At 40.5% G+C, this 17,912-nt stretch overlaps 2 protein-coding genes across 2 annotated transcripts in view; both read left to right on the top strand.

Annotated features, from left to right (window-relative positions):
• Window positions 1–7,524, top strand: part of LOC138982313 (WW domain-binding protein 1-like) — a 38,717-nt gene extending 31,193 nt beyond the window's left edge. The window contains exons 4-5 of the mRNA XM_070355575.1: window positions 1,342–1,549; window positions 3,318–7,524. Coding sequence (XP_070211676.1) covers window positions 1,342–1,549; window positions 3,318–3,390 — 281 coding nt within the window. The 3' untranslated portion in view covers window positions 3,391–7,524. The remainder of the gene's footprint in view (window positions 1–1,341; window positions 1,550–3,317) is intronic.
• A 5,868-nt stretch (window positions 7,525–13,392) lies between these two features.
• The window catches only part of LOC138982300 (unextended protein-like), a 32,783-nt gene continuing 28,263 nt past the window's right edge, over window positions 13,393–17,912 (top strand). Inside the window, exons 1-2 of the mRNA XM_070355561.1 lie at window positions 13,393–15,937; window positions 16,906–17,052. Coding sequence (XP_070211662.1) covers window positions 14,530–15,937; window positions 16,906–17,052 — 1,555 coding nt within the window. The 5' untranslated portion in view covers window positions 13,393–14,529. The remainder of the gene's footprint in view (window positions 15,938–16,905; window positions 17,053–17,912) is intronic.

The following is a 17,912-nucleotide window of genomic DNA, read 5'->3' as shown; positions in this document are numbered from 1 at the left end:
GTCGGAACTCTCTTTGTTCGATCCCAAGGTGAGACGCACAGGTTTTTGTTCGTTTTTCTACTGCTCGTTTGCCTTTACAGATAGTTTCGTTGTTTTCGGAACTTTCTCAGCTCTCTTTTTAGAGTTAGGACTGTCTTCCTGGTTTTAGCTGATTGCAAGGGGTTTCACTCTTTCTGCCAGTCAGGATTAGGACAGAGTCAGTGAGGGACGCTCTTTCGGGTTGCCCGGAAGGCGTAACTCACGAAGCTTAGGGTCAGTTTCATTCAGGTCTCAACTAGACTTGAGGTGATAATGACTTTTTCTAAGCTGACCTTATCTGGGTGGTTTTTACCATCATTAGGCAAATCCATGAGTGGTTACAAACAAGGGGGGGGGGGGGGGGCAGTCAGCCCTTCCTCCAGCACCTGCTAGAGTGCACTATTCTAGATCTCGGGCATCGACTTTAGCAGTCCTCAGCTCAGGAGGATGCTATGATCTATGAACAGTTTCTTTGAAGACAGACTATGTTTCATCAATTTCGAGAAACGTCGTCGGGACTAACAGGACATTCTTCTTCCTACGCCCGGCATGCGGCAAGCAGAAGCGGGCAAGTCCTATTCAGAGATATTTTATGTTCCCACCACCTTGTTGGAGTTATCTGCTTATATGTGATTCGGAGTAAGAATATGTAATTTAATCGAAAATTTTTAAGTAAATTTTCATTTGATTAATATACTTACCCGAATCACATAGCCATAGGTAATTCCCTCCCACCTTCCCCGCATTATAGTTTCTAGGTATTCTATAAGTCGTATGAGTTCTACCACGTGCTCGGGAAGCGATAGTGACGTAGGTCACTCCAAGGGGAGGTAACCCCCATGGCTAGCGTCCCTAGCTACGCTTCCACTTACACTTTTTTGTTTGTGGGGTTGCTTCCCTTTGACTGTTAGACGGGTAGCGATTTTCAGGACCTTGGCATCTCTGACTGCGTCAGTGCTTATATGTGATTCGGGTAAGTATATTAATCAAATGAAAATTTACTTAAAAATTTTCGATGATATCCCAGGCATTTGAGAACTTTAAAACCAAAAAGTGGCTGCCGATTTCGCAAAATGGGCACAATTTAGAAGTCTTTACGCGATTTCGGCAAAACGCTGCCGATTTCACGTATTGGGCAGTGTTTTGCCCATTACGCGAAATGGGCAAAAATGTTGCCCATTACGCGGAATCGGCAATTACGTGAATTCGGCACGACATATATATGTTTGGTTAATTTAGTTTAACTCAGAATTGCTAGGTAAAAAGTCTTGCGCATAAAGAGATACAAGATGCATAGATGATTATTTCTCACATTTGTTTCAGAATCAGAGTTCAGACTGCCAACCTACGACGAAGTTCAGGATCTTCCCAAAGACCCACCAGCCTATGATGTGCTATTTGAAGCAGGTAGAAGTGAAAACCAGCCAGCAGTGACCAGTGTGCAAGCTCCAGGTGATGGTGTGGTAGACACACATCACTCTTTACCATCACCAAACATCACTGTTTCACCTGTTCACCTTGTAGATGAAAGGTGAGGATAATGGACCACTCTTAAGTTATTCAGTTGAAATCCCCCAATTTCAGACCTTGCTTTTTGAGTCACTTGAGAAAAAGTGACTATGTAATCGGTCAGTGTTAGTCTGTCCGGCCGTCCGTAGACACCACCTTAACGTTGGACTTTTCTCGGAAACTATCAAAGCGATCGGGCTCATATTTTGTTTAGTCGTGACCTCCAATGACCTCTACACTTTAACGATGGTTTCGTTGACCTTTGACCTTTTTCAAGGTCACAGGTCAGCGTCAAAGGAAAAATTAGACATTTTATATCTTTGACAAAGTTCATCGGATGTGATTGAAACTTTGTAGGATTATTCTTTACATCAAAGTATTTACATCTGTAGCCTTTTACGAACGTTATCAGAAAAACAAGGGAGATAACTAGCCTTTTCTGTTCGGCAACACACAACTTAACGTTGGGCTTTTCTCGGAAACTATAAAAGTGACCGGGCTCAAATTTTATGTGAACGTGACTCATTGTGTTGTGAATAGCAATTTCTTCCTGTCCATCTGATGCCTCATATAATATTCAGAACTGCGAAAGTGACTCGATCGAGCGTTTGCTCTTCTTGTTTAGAATAAAAAACAAAACAAGAAATGTTATTTGATTGAATAATTGCGGTTTTTGATCCTGGATTTTTGAACGTTGGCAGTCTGTCTATTTTTGGATTTCTTGCTTTCTCAGAATTTTTGTTTACAGCATCTGAAAGTCTACGTCCATTTTAAAACACCCTGTTTTCTGAATGTATTGTATTGGATTTGTGGCAGTTTTAAAAGACAGTTTTGCTTTTTGTCTTGTGGTTTTCATGCAGTGCGCGAGTGGTATGGACGTAGTCAGTTTTGGGTTTCACTCAAGCTGAAGGACGATTATAGGGCAGTTGATCGGTTCCGTGAAAGGGCTGCTAACATTTGGCTGTAAGTGGTTCGCCTCCAGATGTAGTAGTGAAAAAAGATATGCAGATGGAACGGCGGTGTGCACAGGGCCATTAAGAATAAGAATGACTAGAACCTACCTCAGCCAGTGCCTTTGATATTTGGTTGTGCATGCTAGGTGAAAAAACACTGATATGTCAGATGATGCAGAAACAGTCAAATGCATCACTGTATATAGTGTTGGTAGTTTTTCAGATTTAGGGTGAGTGATTTAAAAATAAACAAGTCATGTAAAGAGAAATCAACAATTTAGTAAATCTGTCTGACTCCCAGAATGAAACTGTAAAACTGAACGCACTGCCATTTACAAAAAAAGTGTACCATTTTTAGTAAGTCAAATAGTGACTAAATGTAAAAAGACTATTTGTTCAGAGAGTTCTGAATTGGATAAGTGCCAGCTTTGATCAGCTACATTTATTCATTTTGGTTTCTAAATGTGTTTCCAAACTTATATGATAGTACTTCAAATTAGAGTACTTTGTACCTCCTTTCACTTCGGTTTGCTGTGAACTCTCTGTAGACAGTTGTCTCCCTTGAGGTTTTGCAGCATATTGTTTTGGAACTCAATTTAAAGATTGAAACTCGAAGGGAAATTGTTGCAGAGCTTCTTTCCTTGCTTTGGGTAGTTGTTTCGATATTTTTGTTTTGTTTTGTTTTGTTGGTTTGTTGCTTTTATTTGTTTATGTGTTGTAAAAGGTTGCAGGTGTGTGTGTGTGTGTGTGTGTTTGACAGTGTAACTCAATAAAGCTTTAATTGTCTGTAATAATGTTGTACAAATAATGTTTACTATATATATCTTTTGCTTTCAGTGATGATGCTGGTCTTCTAAACAATGAAGCTGTGCCTCATGAGGACCCCCCTCCAGCCTACACAGCAAGCTGAACAACATGAAACTCCAATCATTGCCCCCCCCCCCCCCCCCCCCTCCCACTCCTGGCTTCTCAGTCCCTATCTCTTTCCAATGCTCTTTCCCAATACAAAAGAGTCCCAATTCACACATGGTTGAGTCACACAACTTTCAAGTTCCTGAACTCCTGCCCCCCCCCCCCCCCCCCCCAAAAAAAACCATTGTGGTCAGGATCAGCTTGCCGATAAGCAAACTCTTCCCTGTACCTTCAGCATTACTGAAATTCTCTTTCATGCCTGAGACATGAGATATTGCTTGCTATTTACCTTGTCGTTACTTTCCCATGTATTTCTAAAGAATGCTGTAGTGTCTGCCTTATCTATCAGCATGAAGAGCTGTTGCCTGTACTTTCCTTGGGAAGCTGGTGCTGAAATTTATTATGTGTGTTGAACTTGAAGTGCAACAGGATTATTCATGTGTGGTGAATGTATATTTTCTGCTGCTATAAGGGTGGGAATGACTGCAGTTTGATTTGTATATTTGTTGACTTGTTTGTGCAAGAGTTTGTACCTGGCATATTTATCAGGGTATTTCCTTTTTCTGTGACTTGTGTGAGTGTGTGTGTGAGAGAGAGAGAGAGAGCGAAAGGGTCTTTTGTAACCAGGGGCGGATCAGTTGGTTTGTGGAGATGGGGTTCATTTAGAATTTAAAAGTGTAAATCGAGTGCGAGAAGCGCGCCCTTGACTGCTGGGGGGGGGGGGGGGGGGGGGGGGGGGGGGGGTTTCAGGAGCATGCCCGACCCCGGAAGAAAATGTTGTTCTCAACTTTTTTTTAGCTGGCGGGGGGTGACTGTCAGTATTCCGTGTGGTGGAAAAAATTCTTATTTATATAAATAAGGGGTTTGGGTAGGGAGATGAAGACAAACAGATGTTTTATTAAGATGACTTAATGGTTTGTAGCCTGTTTGTAAAAGATATACGTTGTTCAAGTTTTTGTCCAGGGGGCTGGTTCTGCGTAACTCTCAGTCACTATTTTCTATATTTAGAGCGCTTAATTATTTCCCTTTATTTGTTAGATCTTGTTATTCGCACTCTGCCTCATGTGATTTTAATTCTTAAAAAGGGCAGCTTTTCTTTCTGCTTTTTGATGGCTTTTTCGTAAACCAGCTATTACATGTTTTTGTGAATATCAGATACTACACTGACCAATAACCTTGTAGAAGTTTTTCAGTGTTGTTTGGGATGCTACATGTACTGGTTAATAATAATAGTAATAATAATGTACTGGTTGTCACGAATTGCGTGGAAAAGCAGCTGTAAACTACATCATTTGAACCAAGTGTTGTATGGTGCACCAACCTGAACCAGCTAAAAGTAAACCCATTTCATTCTTGATCAAGTTTGGGTTGCTTTGGTTTGCTTTGGTTTTTAAATATTGTGGCCTGTACATGCCTTTATAATGCTAACTTTGCCCAAATAACCCCACATATCTACTTTCAGAATGTATTTGTATCTTCTTTTTATTTTAGCAGCTATGTACCTTCAGTGCCCAAAATTTGTTTTAATTTGTGTCCTGTGTTTGAGAGGTGCATAATGGAGAAAGTATAAGAATCATGCCAAAAGTATACGTACATCATGAGATTCTTTGCTCAATGCTTCTTGAACGTAATATATGTACATGTATATAAAATTTTGATTTTGTTTTCTTCTGAAACAACAGCAACTGCCTGTCATTATTCATAAATTATTTGATTTTGGATCTTGGTTGTTCTCTGTCTTTCTTATCTTCTATCTCTGCTTTGTTGATATGTTTGCATATCTGCTTAGCCCAATATGTTGATATGCTTGCATATCTGCTTAGCTGAAAAGACCATGAGTAGGTGTTCATTATACAAGTTCTGTTGTATTTTATTGAATCCAGAATCTGTTTGTATGGTTGTGTATGATTTAAGTTTGGATATGATCTTGTCTTATATACTGTTCAAAAAAAGAAACGCATAGTTGCTACTTGCCAAATTTGTTTTATTTTTCGAAAAAATTAACAGAAAATCCAATATTTAGATTATTTGTTTGAAATTTGGTATGGACACAGTTGAATGCACACACAGTTCATTTGCATCTTCAAATCAATCAGTCAATCAATACGATTGGGTGCCGAGGCTGTCAAGTCAGTAGGGGGTGTGACTGCCTTGAGCAGCAACAACTGCCCGGCACCTTCTGGGCATGGACTGGATCAGATGCCGGATATCTTGCTGTGGGATGGTGTCCCACTCCTCCTGAAGTGCCTGCAATAGATCGCGGTGATTTGCCGGCGCTTCTTCTCGCCTGCGCACACGTCTGTCCAATTCATCCCAGAGGTGTTCTATCGGGTTCATGTCTGGCGACATGGATGGCCAGGGAAGCACCTGGACATGGTGGTCGGTGAGGAACTGGGTGGTGAGTCGTGCTGTGTGCGGGCGAGCGTTGTCCTGCTGGAATATGGCATCCTGGTCAGCCAGAAGAGGAAGGGCGTGTGGGCGCAGAATTTCCTCCACGTATCGCTGGGCAGTTATGCGCCCTTGGACGTGCACCAGGGTGCTCCTTCCAGCGGTATTGATCGCCCCCCACACCATGACGCCTCCACCACCATGAACGGGTGCCTCATCCACACAGTTGGGCGCGTAACGTTCGTTTACTCTCCGGTAGACCCTCCTCCGACCATCATGTCGCTGGAGCAGGAAGTAGGACTCGTCGCTGAACCACACGTGTCTCCAGTGATTCCGGACGGTCCAGCGAAGGTGCTGGTTGCCCCACTGCACTCGGTTCTGGCGATGGCGGCGGGTGAGGACAGCTCCTCTGTGAGGTCTGCGAGCTCTCAAACCAGCTTCATGCAGGCGGTTCCGCACGGTCTGGTCCGATAATCGGTGTGGCCCGGGGAGAGCCTGGACAGAAGATGAGGCCGACAGGAAACGATTCCGGAGGTGGCGGAGCCGTATGAAGCGGTCGTGAGCAGCAGTTGTCGCCCTTGGTCTTCCCGCTCGTGGCAAGTCAGCAACGGAGCCAGTTGCTTGAAACCTGACCCACAGTCTACTGATGGTGCTCTGGGACACGTGGAAGTGCCTGGCGATTGCACTTTGACTTTGGCCTGCTTGTAAACGACCCAATGCAATTTGGCGGTCTTCTCTGCTCAATCGGGCCATCTTTCGTCGCTGAATTGTCGTCTGATTTCTTTGTGGCGAACAATCCGCTTTTATGGGTTTTGGAAGACATGGTGAGAGCTCAATATTCCCCGAGTTTCACGAGATTACACTGAAGCATGACGAGTGGTCATGCCAAATGAGCAATTTTGACATTGTAGCCACTGATAACGCATGCGTCACGTGCAGAGCTCACTTGTGGCAATGGACGAAAGGTCGACGACCAGATAAACATTTTCTGCAGTTTGGTGGATATCCTTGTAGCCATATAACTAAATTAACCAAATATTACAAGCTATGCGTTTCTTTTTTTGAACAGTATATATTGTTGTTACTATTTAGCTCTACTCTCTTTGTCTGTCTGTTAATCTCTGTCTGTCTGTCTGTTAATCTCTCTCTCTCTCTCTCTCTCTCTCTCTCTCTCTCTCTCTCTCTCTCTCTCTGTAGTTCATTGCATCCTTCTATGAAATCTGTTAGAAGGCACCATCTGCAACAACAACAAAAGGAAAAAATATTAATTGCAGCTGGTTATATTGCATTTTCATTGGAACAAGCAGACTCAACTGTTGCCCTGAAAAAATGCTCCATAGTCGGAATGACCAGGAGCATCAGATCAGTTTACACTGCCTACAAGTGACAATGTTCAGCACATTATTCAAAATGACAGAACATGTCAACCAACACAAAGCCGTGCATACTATGATTCTAATTCTACACTGTGGTTGAAAGTTAGTTTCTTTTTCTTCCATTTGAATTTTTTTTTTTTTACATACAGTATTTCTTGCCATTTCTGATATTCAGGGGAAAATTCTCTTCTTTTTGTCATAAGAAGAAATCTCAAAGCATCTGATCAAAAGTTTTGAAACATTAGACCTAATTTTTTTCACTTACATGTACTTATATCAAAATGTGGGTGTGTTGTAGATATTTTTTATACTCTTTTTGAAATGCCATCTGTGTTCAGAAGTTGTATACAGCATGTGTGTGTGTGTGTGTGTGTGTAAAAAATAATTTGCTAATTTATTGTTACTTGTTTGTATGATTGTAAACATATATTATGCTAATGTAAAGCTTTTTAAGTCCTACTCCCAATGTTCTCATTTTTATTATATATTCTAAATATGGCATTAAAAAAAAGCTTGTGAGAATTACGAAGCAACCGTTTATGTGTTGGGTTGCAAACAGTTCTTAAATGGTCTGTTTACACATGGTTGTAATAATTTTTCTAGTATTTGTAGCTTCATTGCCTCTTTTTATTTGATTATTTGGAACAACTTTGTGTTCTTTCAGATTTACAGCTTTTATCAGAAGCAGTAAAAGAAACCCTGAGAGTTAATGAAGGAGAGAGAGAGAGTGTGGGAGGGAGTGATCGAGTGCTTTCTTGTTTGTGTGTCTGTCTATTGGTATGTTTGTGTGAGTGTGCATGCATGCATGTGTGCAAGCATATATATATATACATGAGACAGTGCATGTTTGTGTATGTGCGTGTGTGTACGTATGTGTCTGTTGTGAACAAGAAACAATTAACAAGTGGCTCTATCCCATCTTTCCCCATCGCGATATAACCTTGAATGGTTGAAAACGACGTTAAACACCAAATAAAGAAAAAGTATGTATGTGTGGGTGTGTGTGGATTATATGCTTTTGTGATAATGTATAATGTGGACTAAACATATTTGAATTTCACCTGTGAAACACACACGGTATTATTACCTGTGTATAAGTTTTCTCAAAGAAAATCATCACCAGCTAGATGGTGGGTGAAAAACCTTAGTCAGGCTTTTGCCACTTTGCATTGGAAAAAAACTTAGTTGTCTGTTTCATCATCTATGTTCTGGTGTGGTCTGGTTTGCTTGACCTTCTAAATAAAAATATATTTTTGCTTCCCCTCATATATTCTTGAAGTTTCACAGCCAATGTGATGGCAGAACATTTGTTCCAAAGTACCTGTCCATCGGGCATTGTTTAATTTGACTCATACATGTACGTACATGTATGACCTATAGTGATAGAGCTGCAGGGATAAAGCTTCCCATCAGGAATTCCTGATTTTAACAAATTTTTTCTGACTGGTTTTCTACAAAACCAAGAAGGAAAATGTTAGGGGAAAAAAACAAATCTTTTATTGGTACATGTACTTGAGGCATGCAGTTAGTAATATGCCTTTTTCCTTTCCATTTTGATTTCTAAAATAGAAAAAAACTATGGCGCCTTACATTGTGTGTTCAACATATGGTCAGTAGTATGAAATGCTCTTATGTACAGTTCCTGAATCTGTGAACACAATAACATTACATATATTTACTTATTTATCTGGCGTGACTGCATTACCTGGTTATCTTTTTTTCGACCAGATTTGGCTAGGTTTCCTTCTTTTTTTTTTTAACTGTACAGCCATAAAAATCAAAGGATGAAATCTCACCTTTGATCTTAAAGCATCCTGAGATGATATACACAGACACTGTTTCTGTTCTTGAGCAAACAAAACTATCCATTTTCTAGTCAACCAGCTCATCTCTTACCAAAGAAATATTAAGATATATTTGTATCGAGTTTTTTTGTTCTAATCAGAACATTTCTGAAAATAAACATGTATTTTAATTCATCATATGCTTTGGCTCCAATTTAACTATACTTTGTGTGTGTTTGTGTGTGATAAAGCAACACCTAAAAATTAAGATACCAACCAAATCTCTCTCTCTCTCTGTACTCTTATTATTATTAGATTTTCATTGTCCTTATTAGTTGAATTATTTATATGTAATAATTTTTCTCTTATGCATGATTTTAATTAATTTCCTTGATTATAAATACATTGATGTAATTTGAATGTACCCTTTGTACAACTTTTGTTTAATTTTTTATTTTTTTATGTATTTATTATTATATTATTATTTCTCTTCTCTCATCTATATACCTTTTCATTTAATTTCATATGGCTTTAATTTCATATGGCTTGTTTGTTGTTTGTTTGTTAGTTGTGTGTGCATGTGTGTTTTTTCTCCGCATTAATTTTGTTTCCATTTTATATTCTGGTTGCATTTAGCATTTTTCATCTTGTACTTGCTCATTATAATATTGGAGACGTGAGATTACCCTCTGTTGAGAGATGGACTCGTCCAAAATTACTTAGAAAACACATGAGCGCTATGACGATAAACTATCACGAGAAGAAAAATACACACTCAAGTGAAGGTAATGAAGGTGTCAGATGTGTTGTTGTGTAAATTAGGGCACTTACTCAGCTCTGCTTCGCCTAAGCCGATATTTCTTTGTTCGCTGACCGCTTCAGTGGGCTGACACGCGTCAGTGTGTACCAGCAGAGCATGAGCGGCATGCATGCCGTGTTCCGTATGGCCGTGTCTTCGGCTCACCTGTTCAGTGTCGTACTGGCCTGAGATGGGGTTGGGCACGCGCCTATCCTCCACCCTTCACACACGCACCATCGCGCACACATAATAATACTCACACACACAAATGCACACATACACACACTGACTTACACAATGTCACACACAGTGACAAACACATCAAGTTAAAACACACACACACACACACACACACATATATATACTGTCAGAGGAGAAATAGCCGTCTCTATTGCATCACACAGAAGACATTGCGAATGAATGGATGGGCCCGGAGTGAATGACCCGGAGTGGGATGGGTCGTTGAACCGTGTTGTTACAGCCCGCCGAAGTTATCAAAAGTGTTTTGCCTTTTGTAATTCGGTTGGTTTGGTGCGTTATACAATGCATCTGCTTTTTCAAGACTAAGCATTGATCACTTTAAAACACTGCAAGGATCATCATAGGCCATCATGACTTGTATCATGTTACATCGCATTCTAAGAAAGAGCAGAATTCTCACTATGCGCGCGGTACATTTCTAGAATCGCGTAGCGCAAAGTTAGAATTCCTACAATGGCGGCCATTGTTGGAATTCCAACAAAGCGCAGGTCATTTCCGGAAAAGCGCCGATGACGAAATTGGTCGCAACATCGACATGCTTTATCCCACAAGCGCTACAAGAAATTCAGTTGATCCCAGGATCAAAACGAGCCGAAACATTGACAATATCAAAGAAACAGGGAGTTCTACACCTGTTGGTACAGGTAAACAAAATAATAGTGATGATGTGTCCTGTTAAATTGTCTTTTCGGCGTTTGTACATAAATGGGAGATATAGAGAATACTACATGGCTTGCTGTGTCGTACCAGATTTACACGAGTTGTTTTTTTAAATATTGAACTGCGAGCGAAAGCGAGCTGTTCACTATTTGAAAAAGCAACGAGTGTAAATCTGGTACGGAACAGCAAGCCATGTAGTATTCTGTTTATCCTACATACTGTACTTACGTGTATTTTACTGAAAATGTCCTGCATTCGAGGCAGCTAAATTGAAGACGCTTGTTTTAGAACCTCGATCTCTTCTAAAGCCTCGTGCAATCTATTACGTCAAAGCAAAGAAACGTCACTCTGAAAGTGTGGCGTGACGTGTTAGTTCTAAAGATTCATCGAGGGTAATTAGCGAGCGCAATTTGTGTTTCTATAATGACGTTTGTCTCGGTGACTTTGGCATCATAAGCAGTGGAAAAACAGGTCCCTGCCAGACTTGTTTGACATGACCTCATTTACATGATATACACACGTGTGATTTGAACGATTATTATCTCACGGGTGTCTCTCTCACGTATGTAGGATAAAACAACTATCGCAATATCAAGGAAGAAGATTGTTGTGAAAGTAATGCAATAATGAATAAGAGCTCAATCATGAATAAGACCTATTGGCTTAACAGAAAGGAAGAAGGCTACTCTACCTTTATGGAAGTGATGCAATAATACTGGTATTGGTGACAGAAATATGTTTTCCACCAAGAAACCGATCGATCAACCAAGGAACCAAAAGACAGAGCGAGCGATAGACGTTGCAACAGGTAGGAATGGTATTGTTTTTGGTCTGAATGAGCGTGATACAGTGGCATGTCACAGTGAAGAAGGGAAAGTAGTAAAAGTAGTTATAAATAGAAATGAATGAAATCAAAGTGTATGATGCAAATAACTTTATTTAAAATTATCACTGAATCACAAAATAATAAAGCAAGAAAGAATACAGTGTTAGTGAAACTGTTGTAAATGGCAAAATGCTGTTGCCATGAATACACATTTGAATGCTAGTAATGTAGCACCAATATATGACATTGCCTGTTGTAAATGGCAAAATGGTTTATGAAAGAGATTTACAGTTTCACTCCAACAAAAAATGTAAGCTTACTTCGTAGCTTTCGGTAGCTGTTGCCATAAATACCCAAAGACACTGGCATACAAATAATATAGCATCAATATAGGACATTGTATTGATATTACCTACAATGATATCTGTCGTCAAGATTAACAAATGCTGACTAGATGTAACAAAATAGATACAATATTATAATATTAAAGTGAGTGCTTAGTCATGCAGAGTGGCGTTTGCATAGAATTGAAGTCTATTCGTCACGAGGGTGAACAGCATGATAACTTTCCTGTATAATACTTCTTCAAAAGGAACACTTTATTATATTTACATATCTGGGAAATTGTGGTTAAAAGACTTCGTTACTTCTTGATTGTTATTTACTATTAAAGTATTATATTGAAGTGAATAGCAAAACGCTGTATTTGAAAACAGCATGGGATTTATATATATATATATATATTTTGGTATCAGATAATGCCCTAGTTTTTACAAATTGTAGCAAAGTCGATTAACTTTACTATGTACGATGTTTGCTTGCAAATTACAACACAAACGCGAAAAACTTAAACTATTTGTAGAGTTCTAAGGCATTGCAGACAAAGCAACTGCAAGAAAGTCAGGTTTTAGCAGTGTGAAAATCCGCTGAAAACGGTCTTATATCCCTTCCGTTAACATGGCTTCGTCCGGCCATACATGTAGGCTCTTATGACACTGACCCTGAGGCACTGAAAAGGTTTTCACGGAAAAAGTCTCTCGAAGAACGAAATGGGTTCGGTGCATTTGTCAGTCTGTCACATGTTGAAGGGCCCCATACGGGTTGAAAGAGATAAGGTACTGTCGTGTTTTTCCCAAACCTAGTGCACTACCATTCTCACGAGATAAGTTACTTCTGTTTTGTTCCGGTTTTTCTCTCCAATTGACCCCATGTATGAGAGATGAAACAGAAAAGCCTGTTGTGAAAATGCAAAAATTTGGAGGTAAAAATGAAACAAAACAAAAGTAACTGTTCTCATGACAACGGCAAACAACGACACCGCCCTCAGCTAATTCTGCTAGGTACACGTGCACTCAAGTTAACCTCTGCTTTGACCTGTGTGCCAAGAGTGAGATGAGAGAGAGCAGAGAGACACACACACTCCCGCACCGTAGATCAGATTAATAGGTGCTTGATTTTGGTATTTTGATTTTACATAACATTAAACCTTTCTTCTTCTTATTATTATGGTGAGATATAGCTTTACATATTAATTTCTGCCGTGTGAAATGGAATTTTTTTTACAGACAGACAGACAAACAAACATTTTTTACACACAATATATAACGCATTCACATCGACCAGCAAACCTCAAGCCTGTTAGGCAAGCATTCACCTTTCGCGGCCTTTATTCCAAGTCACACGGGTATTTGATGGACATTTTTATCTATGCCTATACAATTTTGCCAGGAAAGACCCTTTTGTCAATCGTGGGATCTTTAACGTGCACACCCCAATATAGTGTACACGAAGGGACCTCGGTTTTTCGTCTCATCCGAAAGACTAGGACTTGAAGCCACCATCTAGGTTAGGAAAGGGGCGGAAAATAGCGGCCTGACCCAGGGTCGAACACGCAACCTCTCGATTCCGAGCGCAAGTGCGTTACCACTCGGCCACCCAGTCCCATGGGGTTCATGGTCATGGCAACAGCCTTAATAATATTATATCATGTATAATATTACATTTCAGCATATGTGAATTACATGTCATCATACCAAACTGTCATACATTTTTATTCCCACATCATTCTGACGATCCGAGTGGACACATCCAAATACAAGCGCCTGTTCTTGACAACTTGCGACTGATCTAAAAATAAAAACCAGTGCAATTTCCTCGGTCTGGCTTTGCCACGACACTCACGGTTTGGCCTGTAGGTAAAATGTACAATGTATTTTCTGATTTGTGCACAAAAGCTTTTTTCTTTTTTCTTTTTTTTAACATAACAATGTTTAATGTCATTGTTTGTTTAAAAGACCATGGTCACATTTGTAAAAAAAAAAAAGTTAAATTAGAAAATAAATAACATTTTGGTTCATGATTTTTCCTACACCTGTGCTGAAAAAAATAAATAAAAATGTCGGTATATAAAACACTCAAAATCAAATACAGCAATGCATGAATGGCTCGGTTTGAGTTTGTTGCAGTTGACCCTGCACAAATCGACCTATGATGTTTTTGTTCAACAATTTTGCCGTCACCCCTCCCATAGGGTGACGTATTCCACAACTTCCTGTGTTCCTGTGTTGCTCAGTGATTTTGTTAGAATTCAAATTCTTGTGACACACTTTTTCTTGTTCATTTCCTGTGCCTGTGATTTGTTTGAGCACATTGTGAGGTATTTCACCACAGACTACAAACGGCGACTTCCTGTCACGTGTTCGCCCATGAACAAAAATTTCTCCTCCTGCACGCTACTTACCCGTCGCCAAAGACGAGCCGCACCATCAAAAATGTAAACAGGAAGCCGAACAGAATCGGTTAAATTGTATCTCCGGCAGAGAAGAGCTCTGCAAGGGACGGTATTACACTACCGCGGACAGCCGCGGACAGTTCGTGGCATACGCAGTTACCTTTTCATGCGGTAGGCGACCATCCTCGCAGGCGCAGTGAAGGAGTTTCCTATCTAATATAGGTCAGAGACTGTATAGGTCTATGATAATATATATTTTAATTTGACTTTGCCCTTGCATTACCTCCCTTACACTCCCGAAGGTGGGCGGACATGTCCGAAGTACCATATCCGGCACACTCGGAGCTCTCTAGCACTGAGAAGAAGAAAAAGAACATGGCTGGCGGAGCGCTGCCGTTGCTCGCTATTTCTGTCGTTGTTCTTTTGTTGTTGTTTCCAATGGTCTCGACAGCGTGTACAGATTCAAACAAGACTGAAGTGATAGCAATTTTCTCTCGGCAAAAGAGCATTGACCGGAGTGATGTAGGAGTCCTAAAGGTTTTGGCCGAAGTCGAACAGAAAATACAACTCGTCGGAGTGAATTTGTGTGAGGACTTCGAGATTTCTTTTACCCCAAGCAAGAAAGAAAGTCTCCAACAGAAAGATTGTGATTCTGTGAAAAGAACTTCAGCCTTCAAACCTTCAGCTGTTAATAGCAGAGGGTCTAGTGCCGAGTATGTGATAAACTTAGATACGCTGAAGCCAGGGGAAGAATTGTACAATTTGTGTGTGAAACAGGATCAGAAATGGGAGTACAGAGGCGAAGACCCATGGCTACAGATAGCCATCAAAGAACCCGAGGAAATAGAAAGCACAATATTTCCACTTCCAGTACAGGTATTGGTGATAATTTCGCTACTTTTTCTGTCTGGTTTGTTTAGTGGCTTGAACCTGGGTCTCATGGCACTGGATAAAACAGAACTGCAGATCATTGAAAAATGTGGCTCTCCCGTGGAAAAGAAGAATGCAAAAGCTATAACACCTCTACGTAAACGTGGCAATTTTCTTCTGTGTACTCTTCTTCTTGGAAACGTAATGGTAAACAGCACAGCAACCATTCTTTTGGATGATTTGTCCAATGGTGTGGTAGCTGTGGTAGTGTCAACCATATGTATCGTGGTTTTTGGAGAGATCATTCCACAAGCTGTGTGTTCACGTCACGGTTTAGCAGTAGGAGCAAAGACAGCATGGATCACTCGTTTCTTTATGCTGGTCACATTCCCACTTTCATTCCCCATCAGTCTCCTCTTAGACAAGGTCCTCGGCGAAGAGATTGGTCAGGTTTATGACAAAGAAAAACTGCAGGAGCTGATTCGTATGACCACTGACCACAAAGTTCTACAGACGGACGAAGCAAACATCATTGCCGGCGCCCTGCAGCTTGCAAACAAACGTGTAGAAGACGTGATGACCCAGATGGAGGATGTGTACCAACTAGACATCAACACGGTCCTGGACTTCGAAACTATGGCGGAGATCCTTAAATCTGGTTTTACTCGAGTTCCTGTCTACGATGGCGACATGACCAACATCGTACACTTGCTAAACACCAAGGAGCTGGCTCTTATTGATCCTGACGACCACACGCCCTTGAAAACTGTCTGTCGGTTTTATGACCACAAGCCGTTGTTTGTGGATTATGATCTGAAGCTAGACACCATGTTACAAGACTTTCTTCAAGGTATGATTTTGTGTGTTCCTTTTTGATAATCATGTAGACACCTATGACAAGGTGCATGTATGTGTTTGTAACAATCTAGTGCTTCTAGAATTTGATTAAAATCAGGAAATTATGTTAATACTTGATTGCAGTTCAGCTTCAGATACAACTACCAGTACCACTTCCAGCATAAGTGAATTACACTTCTGATTTGTGACGTGCTGTGTGACCTAGTATCATCTGTATGTAAAGGTGCTGTGCAAAGCAGTTTGCTTTTCAGTGATGCCTTTTTGTCAGAGTGTAATGAAGGAAACCTTGACATTTTTTTTCTCCAGAAGTTTTGTGCTTTTGTTTAAAGGCACAGTGCAGCTCACAGCCTTCGTTTTGTGTTTTTGTTGCAGCTGAGTGCATTTACAGTTCAAAAATCCTCCTATGGTAGTAAAACAAACCCAAAACTACCCAACGACGACATCTGTGAAGCTCGACAGTTTCTTGTTCACGCGAGTGCATAAATTAACCTAGTTATTACGTGGTGTTTGGTCGGAGTTCGATTCAACTGAGTGATTCCGGCCTCCATTTTGTTTTACACAAATTCATGATGACGTCTGACATAGTTTGCTAGTGACGTGTCTTTTTGTGCATGATGTGGTGATCTACCTGATCTAAATTTAGATCCAAAAATAGGCCAAGACCAGCCGGGTCCGAGTACGAAATTAATTCGTAAAAAAATCGCAGTTCTTGACTCTTTGGGTGCAAGTCAATGTAACTTGGTAGTTCTTCTAACGGATAGCTGTCTGAGGTATGACTAAAAGCCCCAGGATTTGACAAGTTCAGTACCTTTACATTTTTATGTGAAGACCAAGTCCAATTTTTTACCGTCTTGTGAAACTCTCATGAAGAACTACTCAATAGTCTCATGTGCAAGTTGAAAATATTGGTGTTTGGTACCCCTGTGTATGTCATTTTTGTTTTGTTTTACTGTTATTTAGCAGGCAATTCCCACATGGCAATAGTGCAGCGATTGCAGAACGAGGGTGATCATGATCCATTCTATGAAAACATTGGTGTTGTCACCTTGGAGGATGTCATTGAAGAGATCATCCAGTCAGAAATCGTTGACGAAACAGACATTTTGAGTGAGTATTGTGTTGTCTTTTTCACCTAAAAATGAGTAGAATTACCGTAAAAATACCATGTAACTTGAACTTAAACTTGTAAGTGCCCGGCCCAGTATCCAGCAAATGCTCACCCCCTACTTTGAGTCAAACACTGTGTAAAGGGTATAGTAGTTAGTACCTTGTAATGTGTATACATGTGCATGTCTGAATGTGCAATGTTTGAGGAAAAAAACCCCATTTTGTGTGGTCAGAAGGAACAATGATGTTTTGTTATTGTACATTATGATAATGCGACTGACACACATTTATTTTTTGTGTGTACATGTGTACTATCACACTACCATGTGTTACTTCTTCTTCTTCTGCGTACACTCGTGTTTTTGCACGAGTGGAATTTTACGTGTATGATCGTTTTTTACAAAGCCATTTAGGAAGCCATACGCCGCTTTCGGAGGAAGCATGCTGGGTATTTTCGTGTTTCTTAAATTCTATAACCCACCGAACTCCATGGATTACAGGATCTTTTCCGTGCGCACTTGGTCTTGTGCTTGCGTGTACACACGAAGGGGGATAAGCCACTAGCAGGTCTGCACATAAGTTGACCTGGGAGGTCGGAAACATCTCCACACTTAACCCACACCGCGGCCGGGATTCGAACCCTCGACCTTCCGATTAAGAGGCCGACGTCTTACCACCCCCACCCCCCGCCACAGCGCCCGTCCATGTGTCACTGTATTTATTTATTTTTTTTTGGGGGGGGGGGGGGGCTTTTTTTGTTTGTGATGCCTGGGAAGGAATGTAGATGTGGAGTCTAAAGTAATGATTACATGAATCCACCTGCAGGTTCGATGCCCATTCTCAGCAAAGGTTTTCTTTCC

Source organism: Littorina saxatilis, linkage group LG12, assembly GCF_037325665.1.
Source record: "Littorina saxatilis isolate snail1 linkage group LG12, US_GU_Lsax_2.0, whole genome shotgun sequence".
Lineage (NCBI taxonomy): Eukaryota > Metazoa > Mollusca > Gastropoda > Littorinimorpha > Littorinidae > Littorina > Littorina saxatilis.
This window is presented reverse-complemented; position numbering and strand designations above follow the sequence as displayed.